Source organism: Microtus pennsylvanicus, chromosome 5, assembly GCF_037038515.1.
Source record: "Microtus pennsylvanicus isolate mMicPen1 chromosome 5, mMicPen1.hap1, whole genome shotgun sequence".
In the NCBI taxonomy this organism is placed as follows: Eukaryota; Metazoa; Chordata; class Mammalia; order Rodentia; family Cricetidae; genus Microtus; species Microtus pennsylvanicus.
The window spans coordinates 91,849-107,191 of record NC_134583.1 but is presented as its reverse complement, the minus strand read 5'-3'; the positions used below and the strand labels follow the sequence as shown (position 1 = coordinate 107,191).

The 15,343-nt window shown below is 39.9% G+C and overlaps 1 protein-coding gene and 1 pseudogene across 1 annotated transcript; both read left to right on the top strand.

The window, feature by feature from the left end:
* Positions 1-6,430: 6,430 nt before the first annotated feature.
* LOC142850688 (olfactory receptor 4X1-like) lies at positions 6,431-7,360 on the top strand (annotated as a pseudogene).
* A 7,056-nt stretch (positions 7,361-14,416) lies between these two features.
* LOC142850687 (olfactory receptor 4C3D-like) lies at positions 14,417-15,343 on the top strand. Its single transcript, XM_075974608.1, has one exon. It carries the CDS (start codon positions 14,417-14,419, stop codon positions 15,341-15,343), a length of 927 nt encoding a protein of 308 aa, XP_075830723.1.

Below are 15,343 nucleotides of genomic sequence, written 5' to 3'. Positions count from 1 at the left end.
TCCCAAGAGTGGTATTGCTGGATCCAGGGGTAGGTTGATTCCGAATTTCCTGAGAGACTGCCACACTGCTTTCCAGAGTGGTTGCACAAGTTTGCATTCCCACCAGCAATGGGTGAGTGTCCCCCTTTCTCCACAACCTCTCCAGCAAAGGCTATCATTGGGGTTTTTTATTTTAGCCATTCTGACAGGTGTAAGATGGTATCTTAGAGTTGTCTTGATTTGCATTTCCCTGATTGCTAGGGAAGTTGAGCATGACCTTAAGTGTCTTTTGGCCATTTGAAGTTCTTCTGTTGAGAATTCTCTGTTCAGCTCAGTGCCCCATTTTATAATTGGGTTGATTAGCCTTTTACGGTCTAGTTTCTTGATTTCTTTATATATTTTGGAGATCAGACCTTTGTCAGTTGCGGGGTTGGTGAAAATCTTCTCCCAGTAAGTGGGTTGCCTTTTTGTCTTAGTGACAGTGTCCTTTGCTTTACAGAAGCTTCTCAGCCTCAGGAGGTCCCATTTATTCAATGATGCCCTTAGTGTCTGTGCTGCTGGGGTTATACGTACGAAGTGGTCTCCTGTGCCCATGTGCTGTAGAGTACTTCCCACTTCCTCTTCTATCCAGTTCAGTGTGTTCGGACTGATATTGAGGTCTTTAATCCATTTGGACTTGAGTTTTGTGCATGGTGATAGATATGGATCTATTTTCATTCTTTTACAGAGTGACATCCAGTTTTGCCAGCACAATTTGTTGAAAATGCTGTCTTTTTTCCATTGTATACTTTTAGCTCCTTTATCGAAAATCAGGTGCTCATAGGTTTGTGGGTTAAAGTCAGGGTCTTCTATTCGATTGCATTGGTCGACTTCTCTGTTTTTATGCCAATACCAGGCTGTTTTCAATACTGTAGCTCTATAATAGAGTTTGAAGTCAGGGATGGTAATGCCTCCAGACAATCCTTTATTGTATAAGATTGTTCTGGCTATCCTGGGTTTTTTGTTCCTCCATATAAAGTTGATTATTGTCTTCTCCAGATCTGTGAAGAATTTTGATGGGATTTTGATGGGGATTGCATTGAATCTATAGATTGCTTTTGGTAGAATTGCCATTTTTACTATGTTGATCCTCCCAATCCAAGAGCAAGGGAGGTCCTTTCATTTTCTGGTGTCTTCTTCAATTTCTTTCTTCAAAGACTTATAGTTCTTGTCGAATAGGTCTTTCACTTCCTTGGTCAGGGTTACCCCAAGATATTTTATGCTGTTTCTGGCTATCGTGAAAGGTGATGCTTCTCTGATTTCCCTCTCTGCTTCCTTATCCTTAGTGTAAAGGAAGGCAACTGATTTTTTGGAGTTGATCTTGTATCCTGCCACATTACTAAAGGTGTTTATCAGCTGTAGGAGTTCTTTGGTAGAATTTTTGGGGTCACTTATGTATACTATCATATCATCTGCAAATAACGAAAGCTTAACTTCTTCCTTTCCAATACAAATCCCCTTGATCTCCTTATGTTGTCTTATTGCTATTGCTAGAAATTCAAGCACTATATTGAAGAGGTATGGCGAGAGTGGACATCCTTGTCGTGTTCCTGATTTTAGTGGGATGGCTTTGAGTTTTTCTCCGTTCAGTTTAATGTTAGCTGTTGGCTTGCTGTAAATAGCTTTTATTATATTTAGGTATGATCCTTGTATCCCTATTCTCTCCAAGACCTTTATCATAAAGGGGTGTTGAATTTTGTCGAATGCTTTTTCAGCATCTAATGAAATGATCATATGATTTTTTTCTTTCAGTTTATTTATATGGTGGATTACATTGATAGATTTTCGTATGTTGAACCAGCCCTGCATCTCTGGGATGAAGCCTACTTGATCATAATGGATAATTTTTCTAATGTGTTCTTGGATTCGGTTTGCCAGTATTTTGTTGAGGATTTTTGCGTCGATGTTCATGAGTGAGATTGGCCTGTAATTCTCTTTCCTGGTTGAGTCTTTGTGTGGTTTTGGTATCAAAGTAACTGTAGCTTCATAGAAGGAGTTTGGTAATGACCCTTCTGTTTCTATATTGTGGAATACATTAAGGAGTATAGGTATTAGCTCTTCTTGGAAGTTCTGGTAGAATTCCACATTGAAACCATCTGGTCCTGGGCTTTTTTTGGTAGGGAGGTTTTTGATAACCTCTTCTAATTCTTCGTGACTAACAGGTCTGTTTAGATTGTTCACCTGGTCCTGGTTCAACTTTGGTATATTGTATTTATCTAAAAAAGTGTCCATTTCTTTTATATTTTCCAATTTTGTGTTATACAGGCTTTTGTAGTAAGATCTAATGATTCTCTGATTTTCCTCTGTGTCTGTGGTTATGTCCCCCTTTTCATTTCTGATCTTATTTATTTGTGTGTTCTCTCTCTGTCGTTTAATTAGTTTGGATAGGGGTTTGTCGATCTTGTTGACTTTCTCCAAGAACCAGCTTTTTGTTTCATTGATTCTTTGGACTGTTTTCTGTGTTTCTATTTTGTTGATTTCGGCCCTCAGTTTTATTATTTCCAGTCTTCTACTTCTCCTGGGCATGTCTGCTTCTTTTTTTTCTAGAGCTTTCAGGTGTGTTGTTAAGTCCCCAATGTATGCATTCTCCGTTTTCTTTAAGTGGGCACTTAGTGCTATGAACTTTCCTCTTAGCACTGCTTTCATTGTGTCCCATAGGTTTGAGTATGTTGTCTCTTTATTTTCATTAAATTCAAGGAAGACTTTAATTTCTTTCTTAATTTCTTCCTTGACCCAGGTGTGGTTCAGTAGTTGACTGTTCAGTTTCCATGAGTTTTTCGGCTTTCTGTGGGTAGCATTGTTGTTGCCTTTTAACTTTAATCCGTGGTGATCAGATAGGACACAGGTGGACACTGATATTTTTTTGTATCTGTGGAGGTTTCCTTTGTTTCCAAGTATGTGGTCAATTTTTGAGAAGGTTCCATGAGCTGCAGAGAAGAAGGTATATTCTTTCCTATTTGGGTGGAATGTTCTATAGGTGTCTGTTAAGTCCATTTGCTTCATTACCTCCAATAATTCTCTTAATTCTCTATTAGGTTTCTGTCTGATTGACCTGTCCCTTGGAGAGAGAGGTGTGTTGAAGTCTCCTACTACTAGTGTGTGTGGTTTGATGTCTGCTTTGAGTTCTAGTAATATTTCTTTTACATAAGTAGGTGCTTTTATATTGGGGGCGTAGATATTCAGAATTGAGACGTCATCCTGATGAATTGTTCCTGTTATGAGTATAAAGTGACCATCTCGGTCTCTTCTGATTGATTTTAATTTGAAGTCAGTTTTGTTAGAAATTAATATGGCCACACCTGCTTTTTTCTTAGGACCATTTGCTTGAAACACCTTTTCCCAACCCTTTACTCTGAGTAGGTGCCTGTCTTTGTGGTTGAGATGTGTTTCTTGCAAACAGCAGAATGTTGGATCCTGTTTTCGTATCCAATCTTTTAGCCTGTGCCTTTTTATAGGTGAATTGAGCCCATTAATATTAAGTGATATTAATGACCAGTGGTTGTTTACTCCGGTTATTCTTATTGCTTTTGGTAGTAGAGATTGTGTGTCTCCCTTCTTTGAGATGTGCTGGTGAAGGGTCACTAGATGCCTGGGTTATTGTAGGCAGTGTTGGCAGTGTTGGATTCCTTGGGTTGTGATTTTCCTTCTATTACTTTCTGTAGGGCTGGATTTGTGGCTACGTATTGTTTAAATTTATTCTTATCCTGGAATGTCTTGTTTTCTCCATTGATAATGAACGATAGCTTGGCTGGGTATAGTAGTCTGGGCTTGCATCCATGGTCTCTTAGCTTCTGCAGTACATCTATCCAGGACCTTCTGGCTTTCATAGTTTCCATAGAGAAGTCAGGTGTAAGTCTGATCGGTTTACCTTTATAAGTTACTTGCCCTTTTTCCTTTGCAGCTCTTAATATTCTTTCTTTAACCTGTATATTTTGTGTTTTGATTATTATATGGCGAGGAGATGTTTTTCTTTGATCCAGTCTGTTTGGTGTCTGTATGCTTCTTGAATATTTAAATGAATATCTTTCTTTAAGTTGGGAAAGTTTTCTTCCATAATTTTGTTGAATATATTTTCTGGGCCTTTGAGCTGTGACTCTTCTCCTTCTTCTATTCCTATTATTCTTAAGTTTGGTTTTTTTATTGTGTCCCATATTTCCTGAATGTTTTGTGTTGAGAATTTGTTGGCTTTGCTGTTTTCTTTGATCTGTTCGTTTATTTTCTCTATGGTGTCCTCAGCATCTGAGATTCTTTCTTCTATCTCTTGTATTCTATTGATTATGCTTGTTTCTGTAGACTCTGCTCGTTGACCTAGGTTTTCCATATCCGGCTGGTCCTCAGTTTGTATTTTCTTCCTTGCCTTCATTTCAGTTTTCAATTCTTGAACTGTTTCCATTACCTGTTTGATCGTTTTATCTTGGTTTCCCAGGGTATCATGTACATATTTACTCATTTCTTCAAACTTTTTGTTATACTTCTCATCCATTTCTATAAGGGCATTTTTTACATGTTGTTTAAGGGACTCTATTGCGTTCATAAAGTCAATTTTTTCCACTTCTTCTGTGTTAGGTTGTTCAAATACTTCTGTTGTAAGATCCTTGGGTTCTGGTGTTTTCATGTTTTTCAGATTATTGGGTGAGTTCTTGCCTTGGCGTCTGCCCATCTCCTCCTATTAATCCTATCTAATGGGTCTTATAAAAACCGGATCAGGTTTCCCTGCTGGCCCAGGGCTCCACTTACAAAATGCCCTCGCTCTGTTTCCTGGTTCCTGCCGCTGGCCAAGAACCCTCTCACCCCTCCGAAGGGTCTTCAGGACAGGACCAGGCTCCCTGTTTGCCAGTGACCTGGCCAACCAAAGGCCTACCTCTTTGATTTGATTGTAGTAGGGCGATCTGCTCTCCTTATTGCATGCCTGACCCTGCAGCTTGCGTCTGCTGCCGCGCTGGTCTCCCAAAGCCTCTTCCTGAATGCGGTGTCGCTCCGCCGCGTCTGGCGTCGCCGCTCCGCCGCGTCTGGCCTAATTTAAGCTTCTATATTCATTTCTGTTTAAAGCTTTATTAACTACAAATCCTAGAAATATCCAGTTAGCTTTCTGCTTGATAAGAATCTTCACTTTTAAACTTTTAAACTTTTACTTTGCCTCCAACAACTAAGAAAATATAATTAAAATTATTTATACCCCATAGGTGAAATGTCATCATTGTTGTCCATGTTTAACTTGCCTGATGACCCTTTATGAAATTACTTCAAACACTTTTTTTATTTCCACTTAGATGTTGGTTCCTTTATTGTTGTTCCACCCAAATACATTTAATTTTTAGCTTTTTAAGATCATTATATTATAAAGATTCATTAAATATCAATAATCTTAAATTGAACCCAATCTAAGCCAAACCAATCCAGTCCAGCCCAACCCAAATCAAACCAGGGATGGGAGATAGGTCAGTCGGAAAAGTGCTTGCCATGAAAGAATGAGAACCTGAATTTGATCCCCAACAACCAGGTGAAAAACAAGATGTAGTGGTGCTTATTTATAATCTTGGTGCTGAGGAGGCAGAGACAGGTGGATATTTCAGGTTTACTGGGCAGCTAATCTAGTAGAATTGACAAGCCCCATGATCCAGTGACAGACACTATCTCAAAAAAAATGTGAATGGAACTTCTGAGGAATTTCACCTGAGAGTTACCTCTGGCCTTCATACTCACCATTTCTGTGTATGGGTTGGGTGGAAGATTCTTGTATCAGAATCCTGGAATGCTGAATAGTACTAAAAGTAGTGCTATGCATGCCTGCAATGCAAGAGTACTTTAAGGAACTCCCCCACACCGATGCCAGGAATGGTGTGATAATGTAGACAGAAGAGTACTCAATTATGCTCTGATACAATATAATTTGATTTTAGCATGTATAAACTCTGGAGCCTCGTAAGTTTTACCAACTGCAGAATAATTAGAGTTGAGAAATCACTCCTTGTAGAATGTTGATCCTGTTCTGTTGTAGGGCAGGACTATGTCATCAGTTAAGTCACTATGAGTCAGAGATTCAAGATTTGGGCTGTATCATGCATATCTTCACTCCAGTTTTGAGGATAGTCAGGTAATTCCTACATATGTAGATTATTACAAAGTCAAATTGCAGCCTGAGACTAACATCCAGCAGTAGGCAATTGCTATTTTAATCACTGTGTCATGGAATCTTTGCTTTGGGGAAACCCAAATCAAACATGGAGGGAGGGAGGGACAGAGGAAAGGAAAAGGGAGGGAAGAAGAGAAAGAGATAGGGGGGAAGGAGAGAGGGAGGGAGGGAGAGTGGGGAGAAGACCAGACCATAAAGTCAAGAGAATGCCTCTCATTTCTAATGGATTCTAATTCTGATTTCTGTGATTCTAGGTTCTCAGAAACTGTGCTTTAAAACATGGCAGTTACAAGTAACATAACAGAAATAATTTTTCTGGGATTTTCACAGAGTCAGCATGTACAGAAGGTTATTTTTGTGATGTTTCTCCTGATGTATATAGCCATTGTGCTGGGCAACGGCCTCATTGTGGTGACTGTTATGGCCAGCAAAAGGCTCTCTTCCCCTATGTATTTCTTCCTCAGCTACTTGTCATTGGTAGAGCTCTGTTACTGTTCTGTCACAGCCCCCAAGCTCATCTTTGACTCTTTGCTCAAGAGGAAAGTCATTTCCCTTTAGGGCTGCATCACACAGATATTTTTCCTCCATTTCTTTGGTGGCACTGAAATCTTTCTTTTGACAGTGATGGCCTATGACCGCTACGTGGCCATCTGCAAGCCTTTGCACTATGTCACCATCATGAATCGAAGAGTGTGTGGTCTCCTGGTAGGGGCAGCATGGAGTGGGGGCTTGTTGCATTCTGCGGGACAAGCGTTCCTCATTTTCCAACTGCCCTTTTGTGGTCCCAACATCATTGACCACTACTTCTGTGACGTCCACCCAGTGTTGAAGTTGGCTTGCTCAGACACCTTCCTCATTAGCCTGCTAGTCATCATCAATGGTGGCTCCATCTCAGTGATCAGCTTTGCAGTGCTTCTGGCTTCTTATGTGGTCATCCTGCATTCCCTGAGGAGCCACATGGCAGAAGGATGGCGTAGGGCACTGTCTACCTGTGCCTCTCACCTTGCTGTGGTGGGTCTGTTCTTCATACCCTGTTCTTTTGTCTATATGAGACCCTGCATCACCTTCCCTGTGGACAAGATCGTGGCTGTGTTTTATACAGTTGTCACACCTCTCTTGAACCCCATTATTTACTCTTTCAGGAACTCTGAGGTAAAAAATGCCATGAAGAGACTTGCATGGAGGAAGATGACTTGGGAAGAAAAGTAGAAAATTTGGGCAAAACAGGGACAGTAGATGGGAAGTTGGGGATAGCTCAGGTCTCCCTAGATCTTTGCCTTGTTTGACAGTGGCCTTATTGAAATTTCCATTTCCTCATATTTATGTCAATAGAAAAACAGTGAAGATATCTAGAATGGAGTAAGAGGGATATTCTAGTGCCAGAATGGCCTTGAGGTAGATTGGCAAGTCTGGAAAAGTGAACTTCTTCAGTATCCCAAGTAAGTCTGGGAAGTTTGAGGAAGGAGACAAAGAAAGAGGAAAATGAAGAGCCAGTGTTCATAGTTTTGTTCTCTGATGTGTCTCAAGTATCTAGAACATTTCTTGGCACTTTGTTGGTATTCCATTAATATTAACTGTTCAAATGAGTGAATGAATATATACTAGTTATGGAAAATGAAAACAATGAAAGCAACTAAAATATGTTACAGAAATATATTTTCTTATCTTGGAACTTAGAAGTTGTGTAGTAACACAATACAAACAGAATTCAAAACTCTGAGAAAATAACAAAGCTATTGTAAATGCATGAATATATGAAAGAATAAACAAATGTCATAGATTCAAAGTAACTGTAAATAAATATAATATAATTATATTATATTATATTCACCAAAACTATTCAGAATCATATCAAATGCTTCCATGCACCTTGACTATTGTAGTGATAAAATGTGTGTGTATGTGTCTGTGTGTGTGAGAGAGAGAGAGACAGAGACAAAGATAGAGAAAAAGAGAGACAGAGAGAGAGAGAGACAGAAAACATGAATCCTTGACCCAAAGGCTGAGTTTCTTCTGGGTATATGAATCAATAACTGAAAATCAGGAAAAAAAAATTTTTCTTTTTTTTTATTGAGAAAATGAGAAAAAAAAGTTTCCACCTCCTCCCAGCCTCCCATTTCCCTCCCCCTCCTCCCACTCCTTTCCCCCTCCCTCTCCAGTCCAAAGAGCAGTCAGGGTTCCCTGTCCTGTGTTAAGTCCTAGGTCCTCCCCCTCCGTCCATATCTAGGAAGGTGAACATCCAAACTGGGTAGGCTCCCACAAAGCCAGCACATTACGTAGGATCTAAACCCCTTGCCATTGTCCTTGGCATCTCATCAGCTCTCATTGTTCGCCATGTTCAGAGAGTCCAGTTTTATCCCATGCTTTTTCAGTCACAGTCCAGCTGGCCTTGGTGAGCTCCCAGTAGATCAGCTCCACTGTCTCAGTGGGTGGGTGCACCCCTCGTGGTCCTGACTTCTTTGCTCATGTTCTCCCTCCTTCTGCTCCTCATTGGGACTTTGGGAGCTCAGTCCAGTGCTCCAGTGTGGGTCTCTGTCTCTATCTCCATCCATCACCAGATGAAGGTTCTATGATGACATGCAAGATATTCGTCAGTATTGCTATAGGCTAGGGTCGTTTCAGGTTCCCTATCCTCAGCTGCCCAAGGAACTAACTGGGGACCTCGGCTTGGGCTCCTGGGAGCCACTCTAGGTTAAGTCTCTTGCCAACCCTAAGGTGGCTCCCTTAACTAAGAATTGTGCTTCCGTGCTCCCCTATCCAACCTTCTTTTATCCCAATCCTCCTTTTTCTCCAAGTTCTCCCTTCCTCCCCTTCTCCCTTTTCTCTCCCCATCTCCCCTTACCCCCATCCCACCCCACCCCCAAGATCTCAATTTTCTCCCCGGCAACTTTGTCTACTTCCCATAGCCAAGAGGATAGCTATATGTTTTTCCTTTGGTTCACCTTCTTACTTAGCTTCTTTAGGATCACCAATTGTAGGCTCCGTGTCCCTTATTTATGGCTAGAAACCAATTATGAGTGAGTACATCCCAGATGAATATAGGAAAAAAAATTTAAGAGTGCATCAGTACCTGGGGTAGTAGAATTATTGTAGGTCCAATGTCAAGGGCAGGTTGGTAGAAGGTTGAGACAAAGCAACTGAAATCCTACATTAACAGCACCTAAGTACTGCTTTTGAAAATTATTTCCCCTTTCATCTCCTCTCTTCCAACCATTCTATGTAGCATCCTACCCCACTCCATGTAAAATTTATGTCCTCTTTTTCTTTAATATATATGTATATATATACATATATATGTGTGTGTATTTTAAAATAAATAAATACAGCCCATTCCGCCTATATAAATGTTAATTGTATTTATATGTTTTCAGGGCTGACCATTTGGTTTTGGATAACAAGTTGGTGTGCTCTTCCTGAGCAAAGACTATTTCTCCCACTCTCAGCATTCCTTAGTTGCCTGCAGTTCTTTGTCTAGGGTTGAAGCCTAGTAAGCTTTCCCTCTTCCATGCTGGCATGTCCATTGGTGTCATTTTTGTTCAGCTTTGTTTAGGCAGCCATGAAGGGTAAGACTTGATGGTTGTAATTTTTGACATTTCTAGGAGACAACCTCATAACAAACTCCCTGCTTCTCTGACTCTTATAGGTTCCCTCTTCTACAATGATCTCTGAGCCTTAGGTACAGGAGTTGTGTTGCAGTTGTGCCTATGATCTACCTAGCAATGTGTTCTTTGCTATTTTGGTCATAACATAAATGAGTTGTGTCTCACGAAGTAGGTCTGAATGGTTTAAGAGATCCTTTTGCTATATACCTTTGCCAGCATGTGTATCACCATGACATCTTTTGGTAGTTTCAGGCATTCATGCAATGTACATTCTTAGTTTACCTGAGAGGCTACAATAAGAATACTGGTTTGAAATAGCTCAACCACAAATATTTGTTTCTTATTGTTTTGCCAGCTCAAAGTGAAGGCAGCAGAAAAGTAGGTGTCTCTTCAGGACTTGTTTCAAGACACAAGGATACAAGTTGAATTATTTGCCCAAAGAGAAAAGCTAGGAATAGAGATCTGGGTGAGAATGAACCCACAGGCATCTAAGACTGGGCACTGAACTTTTTTTGGATGGTAAAGTGTGACTTTGCAAAGCTGGAAAATCTGGGGTCACAAGTTCTTTCAGACTTTGTCCACTTCTCTATATTATCACACCTGGGCTATGGCCAAGACAGGGCCTCAAAGGCCTATCGTGCTTAAATTGCTGGTTTAGTGCCAACTTTTTCCAGCTTGGGAGGTGGAAGAGACTGTTTTCTTTTAAGAGTTGGGTCTTCATTTCAGACACCTAGGAAAGACATCTTCAACTTACTCTGGTTTTCAGAACAGGAATGAAAACAGAGTGACATTGCTCCTCTTCTGGTTGATCATCTATTAGTGACTTAATCCAAGAAGTAAAACATTGGGCTTCAGGGCAGGATCTTTAGGGAGGAAGAACAGCCATATATTCCCCCAATTCTCTTCTTACTTCTGGCTTCAGAGAGCCAGAAAAGCACAGTCCAGGGTGTAGGGCATCTGTAGCCAAGATGAGACTATGTTGTAACATGAAGCATGTTGGGAACTACTTTTATAGTCAGAGCCCAAAATTACAACTGAAACTTCAGAAAATTTCAAGCCTTCAGCACAAGGATAAAATTATTAGTTAAGACTTTCAATATTCACCACAAGTAAGTTTTTCTCTATTGCTGATAACTTTTTGCTTAGTTCTATTTTATGTTTGTTCTTATATTATAATGCAACAACATAATTGAAAATTGTGTGGTATATATGTGTTGAATTGTGTGTGTGTGTGTGTATGTGTGCATGTGCACACACATGAGTACATGTTCTTGTGAAAGGCAGAGGCTCATGTTAGAATTATTCCCAGTGTTAGAGTTGCAGATGTGTGCTGTTTATCTTTTAACATGGATGGCAAAGAGCTGGACTTAGGTCCTCATGCTTGCACTACAAGCGTTTTACTGATTGAGTTCACTCCCCAGCTCCCCTCTTTGGCTATTAAAATAACTCTAGGTTTACTTTTCTCTCTAAATTTTTAGTGAAGTTTCTGAAATTGTCTTTTATACTTGATATAAAGTTTAAATTTAGAAATGAGACAGACTAGTTAATAACAAGTAACAACTTAATTTTGTTTGGAAGGTTTTTGGTGGCCACAGTGTGCTCCTATATTTTCTTATGTGACCCTTCAAAACTGTCTGGGACAAGTGACTTGAAATGGCTACTTCATCATTCTGATTCAAATTTTTGACCTTTAAGAATCAAAACGGTTATGTAAGATTACCATTGTCTTGATCAGTGATCTCTAGAACAGTGGTTCTCAGTCTGTGTGTTGTAACTCCTTTGGGAGTTGCATATCAGATATCCTGCACACCGACGTTTGCATTATGATTCATAACAGTAGCAAAATCACAGTTATGAAATGGTAACAAAAATAATTTTATGGCTGGTTGTCATCACAACATGAGAAACTTAAACTTAGTAAAGGTTTGCAGCATTAGGAAGACTAAAAACCACTGCTCTACAGTAATAAAAATTACAGAATGAATGAATCTCTCTCTCTGTGTATACACACACACACACACACACACACACATATATACATAACTATACATACGTGCATATGTATCCAATTCTAATATCCCCATATATACATGGGATATTAGAATGGTTTACACACTGTGGTCCAGGTCGTCAACAATGACTGTGTGTTGATGGAAAGCCCAAGAATCCAGCAACTGTTCAGTCCACAAGGTTGGATATTTCAGTTGGTTTTAGTGTATGCTGGAATTCTGAAGAAGCTGGCTCTAAAATGCCAAGGAAGAAATAGACTTGCCAGTGAGAGCGAGAGTAAGCAGGCAAAGAGAGAGCAAGATTACCTCTTCTGTGTGGATCTTCCTGCCTCAAAAGATTTGGTTTAATCTTCTCACCTCAAAGATCCTGAGTAGAAGTAAGTTTACCCATTTTAAATGATTTAATTAAGAAATATAATCCCTTACAGCTGTGCACAGACATTTGGCTTCTAGCTAATTCCAGTTGTAGACAAGTTGACAAATAAAAAAAAAGCCATCCCAATCCTAAAAACCCTTTCCTTTATGGACTTTTAAGGGAAAAACTGGGACGTGATAACCTAAGTGGTTTCCTGAAGCTCAAACATGGATGAAATCCTTTTTCTTTTCTTTTTCTTTTTTTCGGTTTGTGAACAGGGTTGCTTAGACTATGATAGATTTCCAAGCCAGAAAAGAAAATAGTAAACTGTAACTTCTCACTGGATCTCTCTCCTTGTGGGAACTTTCTTTAATCCCAGATAGGCATTTAATGACTGCAACAGTCAATCAGGAGAAGGAAGACCAGACGATGTGGAAGGAATGCATTTGATTTTGTCACTTGCTATGTCAGGATGAAAAAGAATTTTGCTAAGAAGGTCTAAATTGCTTAATTTCTGCTTTTATTAAGTTTCCTAAATCTTTTGGTTTTTGTTTTCAGTCATTCAGCATCTATTTCATTACGAACCATTGGAGATCTGGCAATATAGATATTTTAATGCAAATAATTCCTTGTGTTTTAATGATCCACAGAATACAAAGTGCGAGAATGGAGATACACCTGACTACTAAAGGAGCATTGTGGCTTTATAATATAGGGTAAGAGATTAAATTTCTTACAGAGATGAATGGTATTGGCACCCAGTTTTAAAGAAATCTGCTAGAATAGAAAGGTTATATAAGGCCAGGGTCATTTCTCAAATACTGTATTTGGAAAATTATGACTGAGGATAACTTAGGGAGTTAGAGCAGTATGGGGTGACTGTAACACATGGCAGTGTTCAAGAATGGATGCTGAAGAATAATATGGGCACACCACCAACAAAAACAACAGCCTAGTGAGGGGGCCAGAATGCTGGAATTTTATTTCAATGGTAAAGAGAGCTTTAGGAAATTAAAATGGGTAATGATATGATTGGATGATTGACTAATGTCACTATGACTACCATGTTTACGGCTGAGCCAGAATTTGTCTGAGTGATAAGGTAGAAGAGAGTGCCTATGATATTACTGGAGCTTTAGCTCATTTCAAGAATTGACCTTCATCAAAAACTGAGGATGGTTGGTCCTTGGTAATGGTTTGTGGAATATTTTAGAATTAATACAAGAATAAATGACTGCATAATGAAGGTATTCTCTCTCTGTGTGCATGCACATGTGTGCTTGTTTGCATATGTATTAGTATGGTATATTCATACATGTATGTGTAGGTGTGTAGAGGCAAGAGGAGGATGCCAGGTGTGATATTCTACCAATCTCCACTTTATTCCCTTGAGGAAGATTTCTCACTGGTATCTTACCCTTCTCTGTCTTTCAAAACTATTCTAAGAAGAAATTTGCTTTATTTAAAATGAAAAAGTACCTGGTTGTATAAAGGTCTAAATATTCTATGGTTTCATTGACTTTCACCTAAACAGTGTGTACCAGAATATTTTATACTTATTATACCAAGTCTATACAGAGTAACCCTGTCTATAAAAAAAATAAAAACAGACCAACCAACCAAACAACCAACCAATCAAACAAACAAAACCCCATTAAAATAAAAAAATGAGAACTCAGGTGATGACCCAGCAGGAAAAGTGCTTCCTATGTGAGTGTGAGGACCATAACTCAGATTCCTATCACTTTAGTAAAAACTAGCAGATGTTGCCACAGCATGCCATATCATGCCACAGCATGCAGGAGGAAGAGAGTTCAGTATCATCAGGGCAAGTTGTCTAACTGGATTAGTTGACTCTGAAAGCTCTGGGTCCAAATGAGAGAGACTTTGTCTCAACATAAGATGGGGAGTGACTGAGAAAGACACCGACGTCAACCTCTGCACAGACAGGTGAACAACCATACATGCATGCATGCATCTCTCTCTCTCTCTCTCTCACACACACACACACACACACACACACACACACACACACACACACTAAAAAGAACTGTTTCTTACATGCCCCAAGCAAAAATTGCAGTAGTTGACAGGTATATATTTTACTTTACACTTATTTAAAATAACTATCTGGAAATAACTCAATTTACATTACTAACTGGTTTTAATAAGGGATCTAGAATTTAGATTAATTATCTTCCATAAAAACTGTTTTCCTCCAGCCCCCAATCTCTTGAAATGTTTCAAAGAGACAGTAGCTGAACTTCCCAGGTAAGTCTCTGGATGTGGCTGGGACTTCATGGATAATCCACGCAATATCACAGAATTTTTCATTCTGGGACTCTCCCAGAACCCCCGGGTGCAGGGGATGTTGTTTGTGATTTTTCTGTTTGTCTATTTGGTCTCTATTGGAGGCAACCTACTTATAATTATCACAATCATTTTCAGTCCCACCCTGGGCTCCCCTATGTATTTTTTCCTTTCATATTTGTCCTTTATTGATACTTGTTATTCCTCTTGTATGACACCCAAACTCATTGCTGACTCCCTGCATGAGGGAAGAGCCATCTCTTTTGAGGGCTGCTTGGCCCAGTTCTTTGTGGCTCATTTATTGGGAGGAGCTGAAATCATTCTGCTCACAGTGATGGCCTTTGACCGCTATGTAGCCATCTGCAAGCCCCTGCACTACACCACCACCATGACCAAGCACCTCTGTGGTGTGCTGGTGGCAGTGGCTTGGCTGGGTGGTTTCCTGCATTCATTGGTTCAGCTCTTTCTGGTTCTTCAATTGCCCTTCTGTGGACCCAATGTAATCAATCACTTTGTGTGTGATTTGTACCCTTTACTGGAACTGGCCTGCACCAACACACATGTCATTGGCCTGCTGGTGGTGGCCAACAGTGGTGTGATCTGCCTGCTGAACTTCCTCATGCTGGCAGCCTCGTACATTGTCATCTTGCGCTCCTTGAGGTCCCACAGTGCAGAGGGTAGACGGAAAGCTCTGTCTACCTGTGGGGCCCACTTCACCGTTGTTGCTTTGTTCTTTGTGCCCTGTATATTTAGTTATATGCGTCCATCAACTACTTTACCTATAGACAAAAACATGGCAGTATTTTATGGTATTCTGACACCTATGTTGAATCCACTCATTTATACTCTGAGAAATGAAGAGGTGAAAGATGCCATGAGAAAGCTCTTCACACACTCAGAAATTTTAAGTACCTGA

Coding starts and splice junctions, on each gene's coding strand:
- LOC142850687 (XM_075974608.1), top strand. CDS start 14,417: ATGGATAATCCACGCAATATCACAGAATTTTTCATTCTGGGACTCTCC.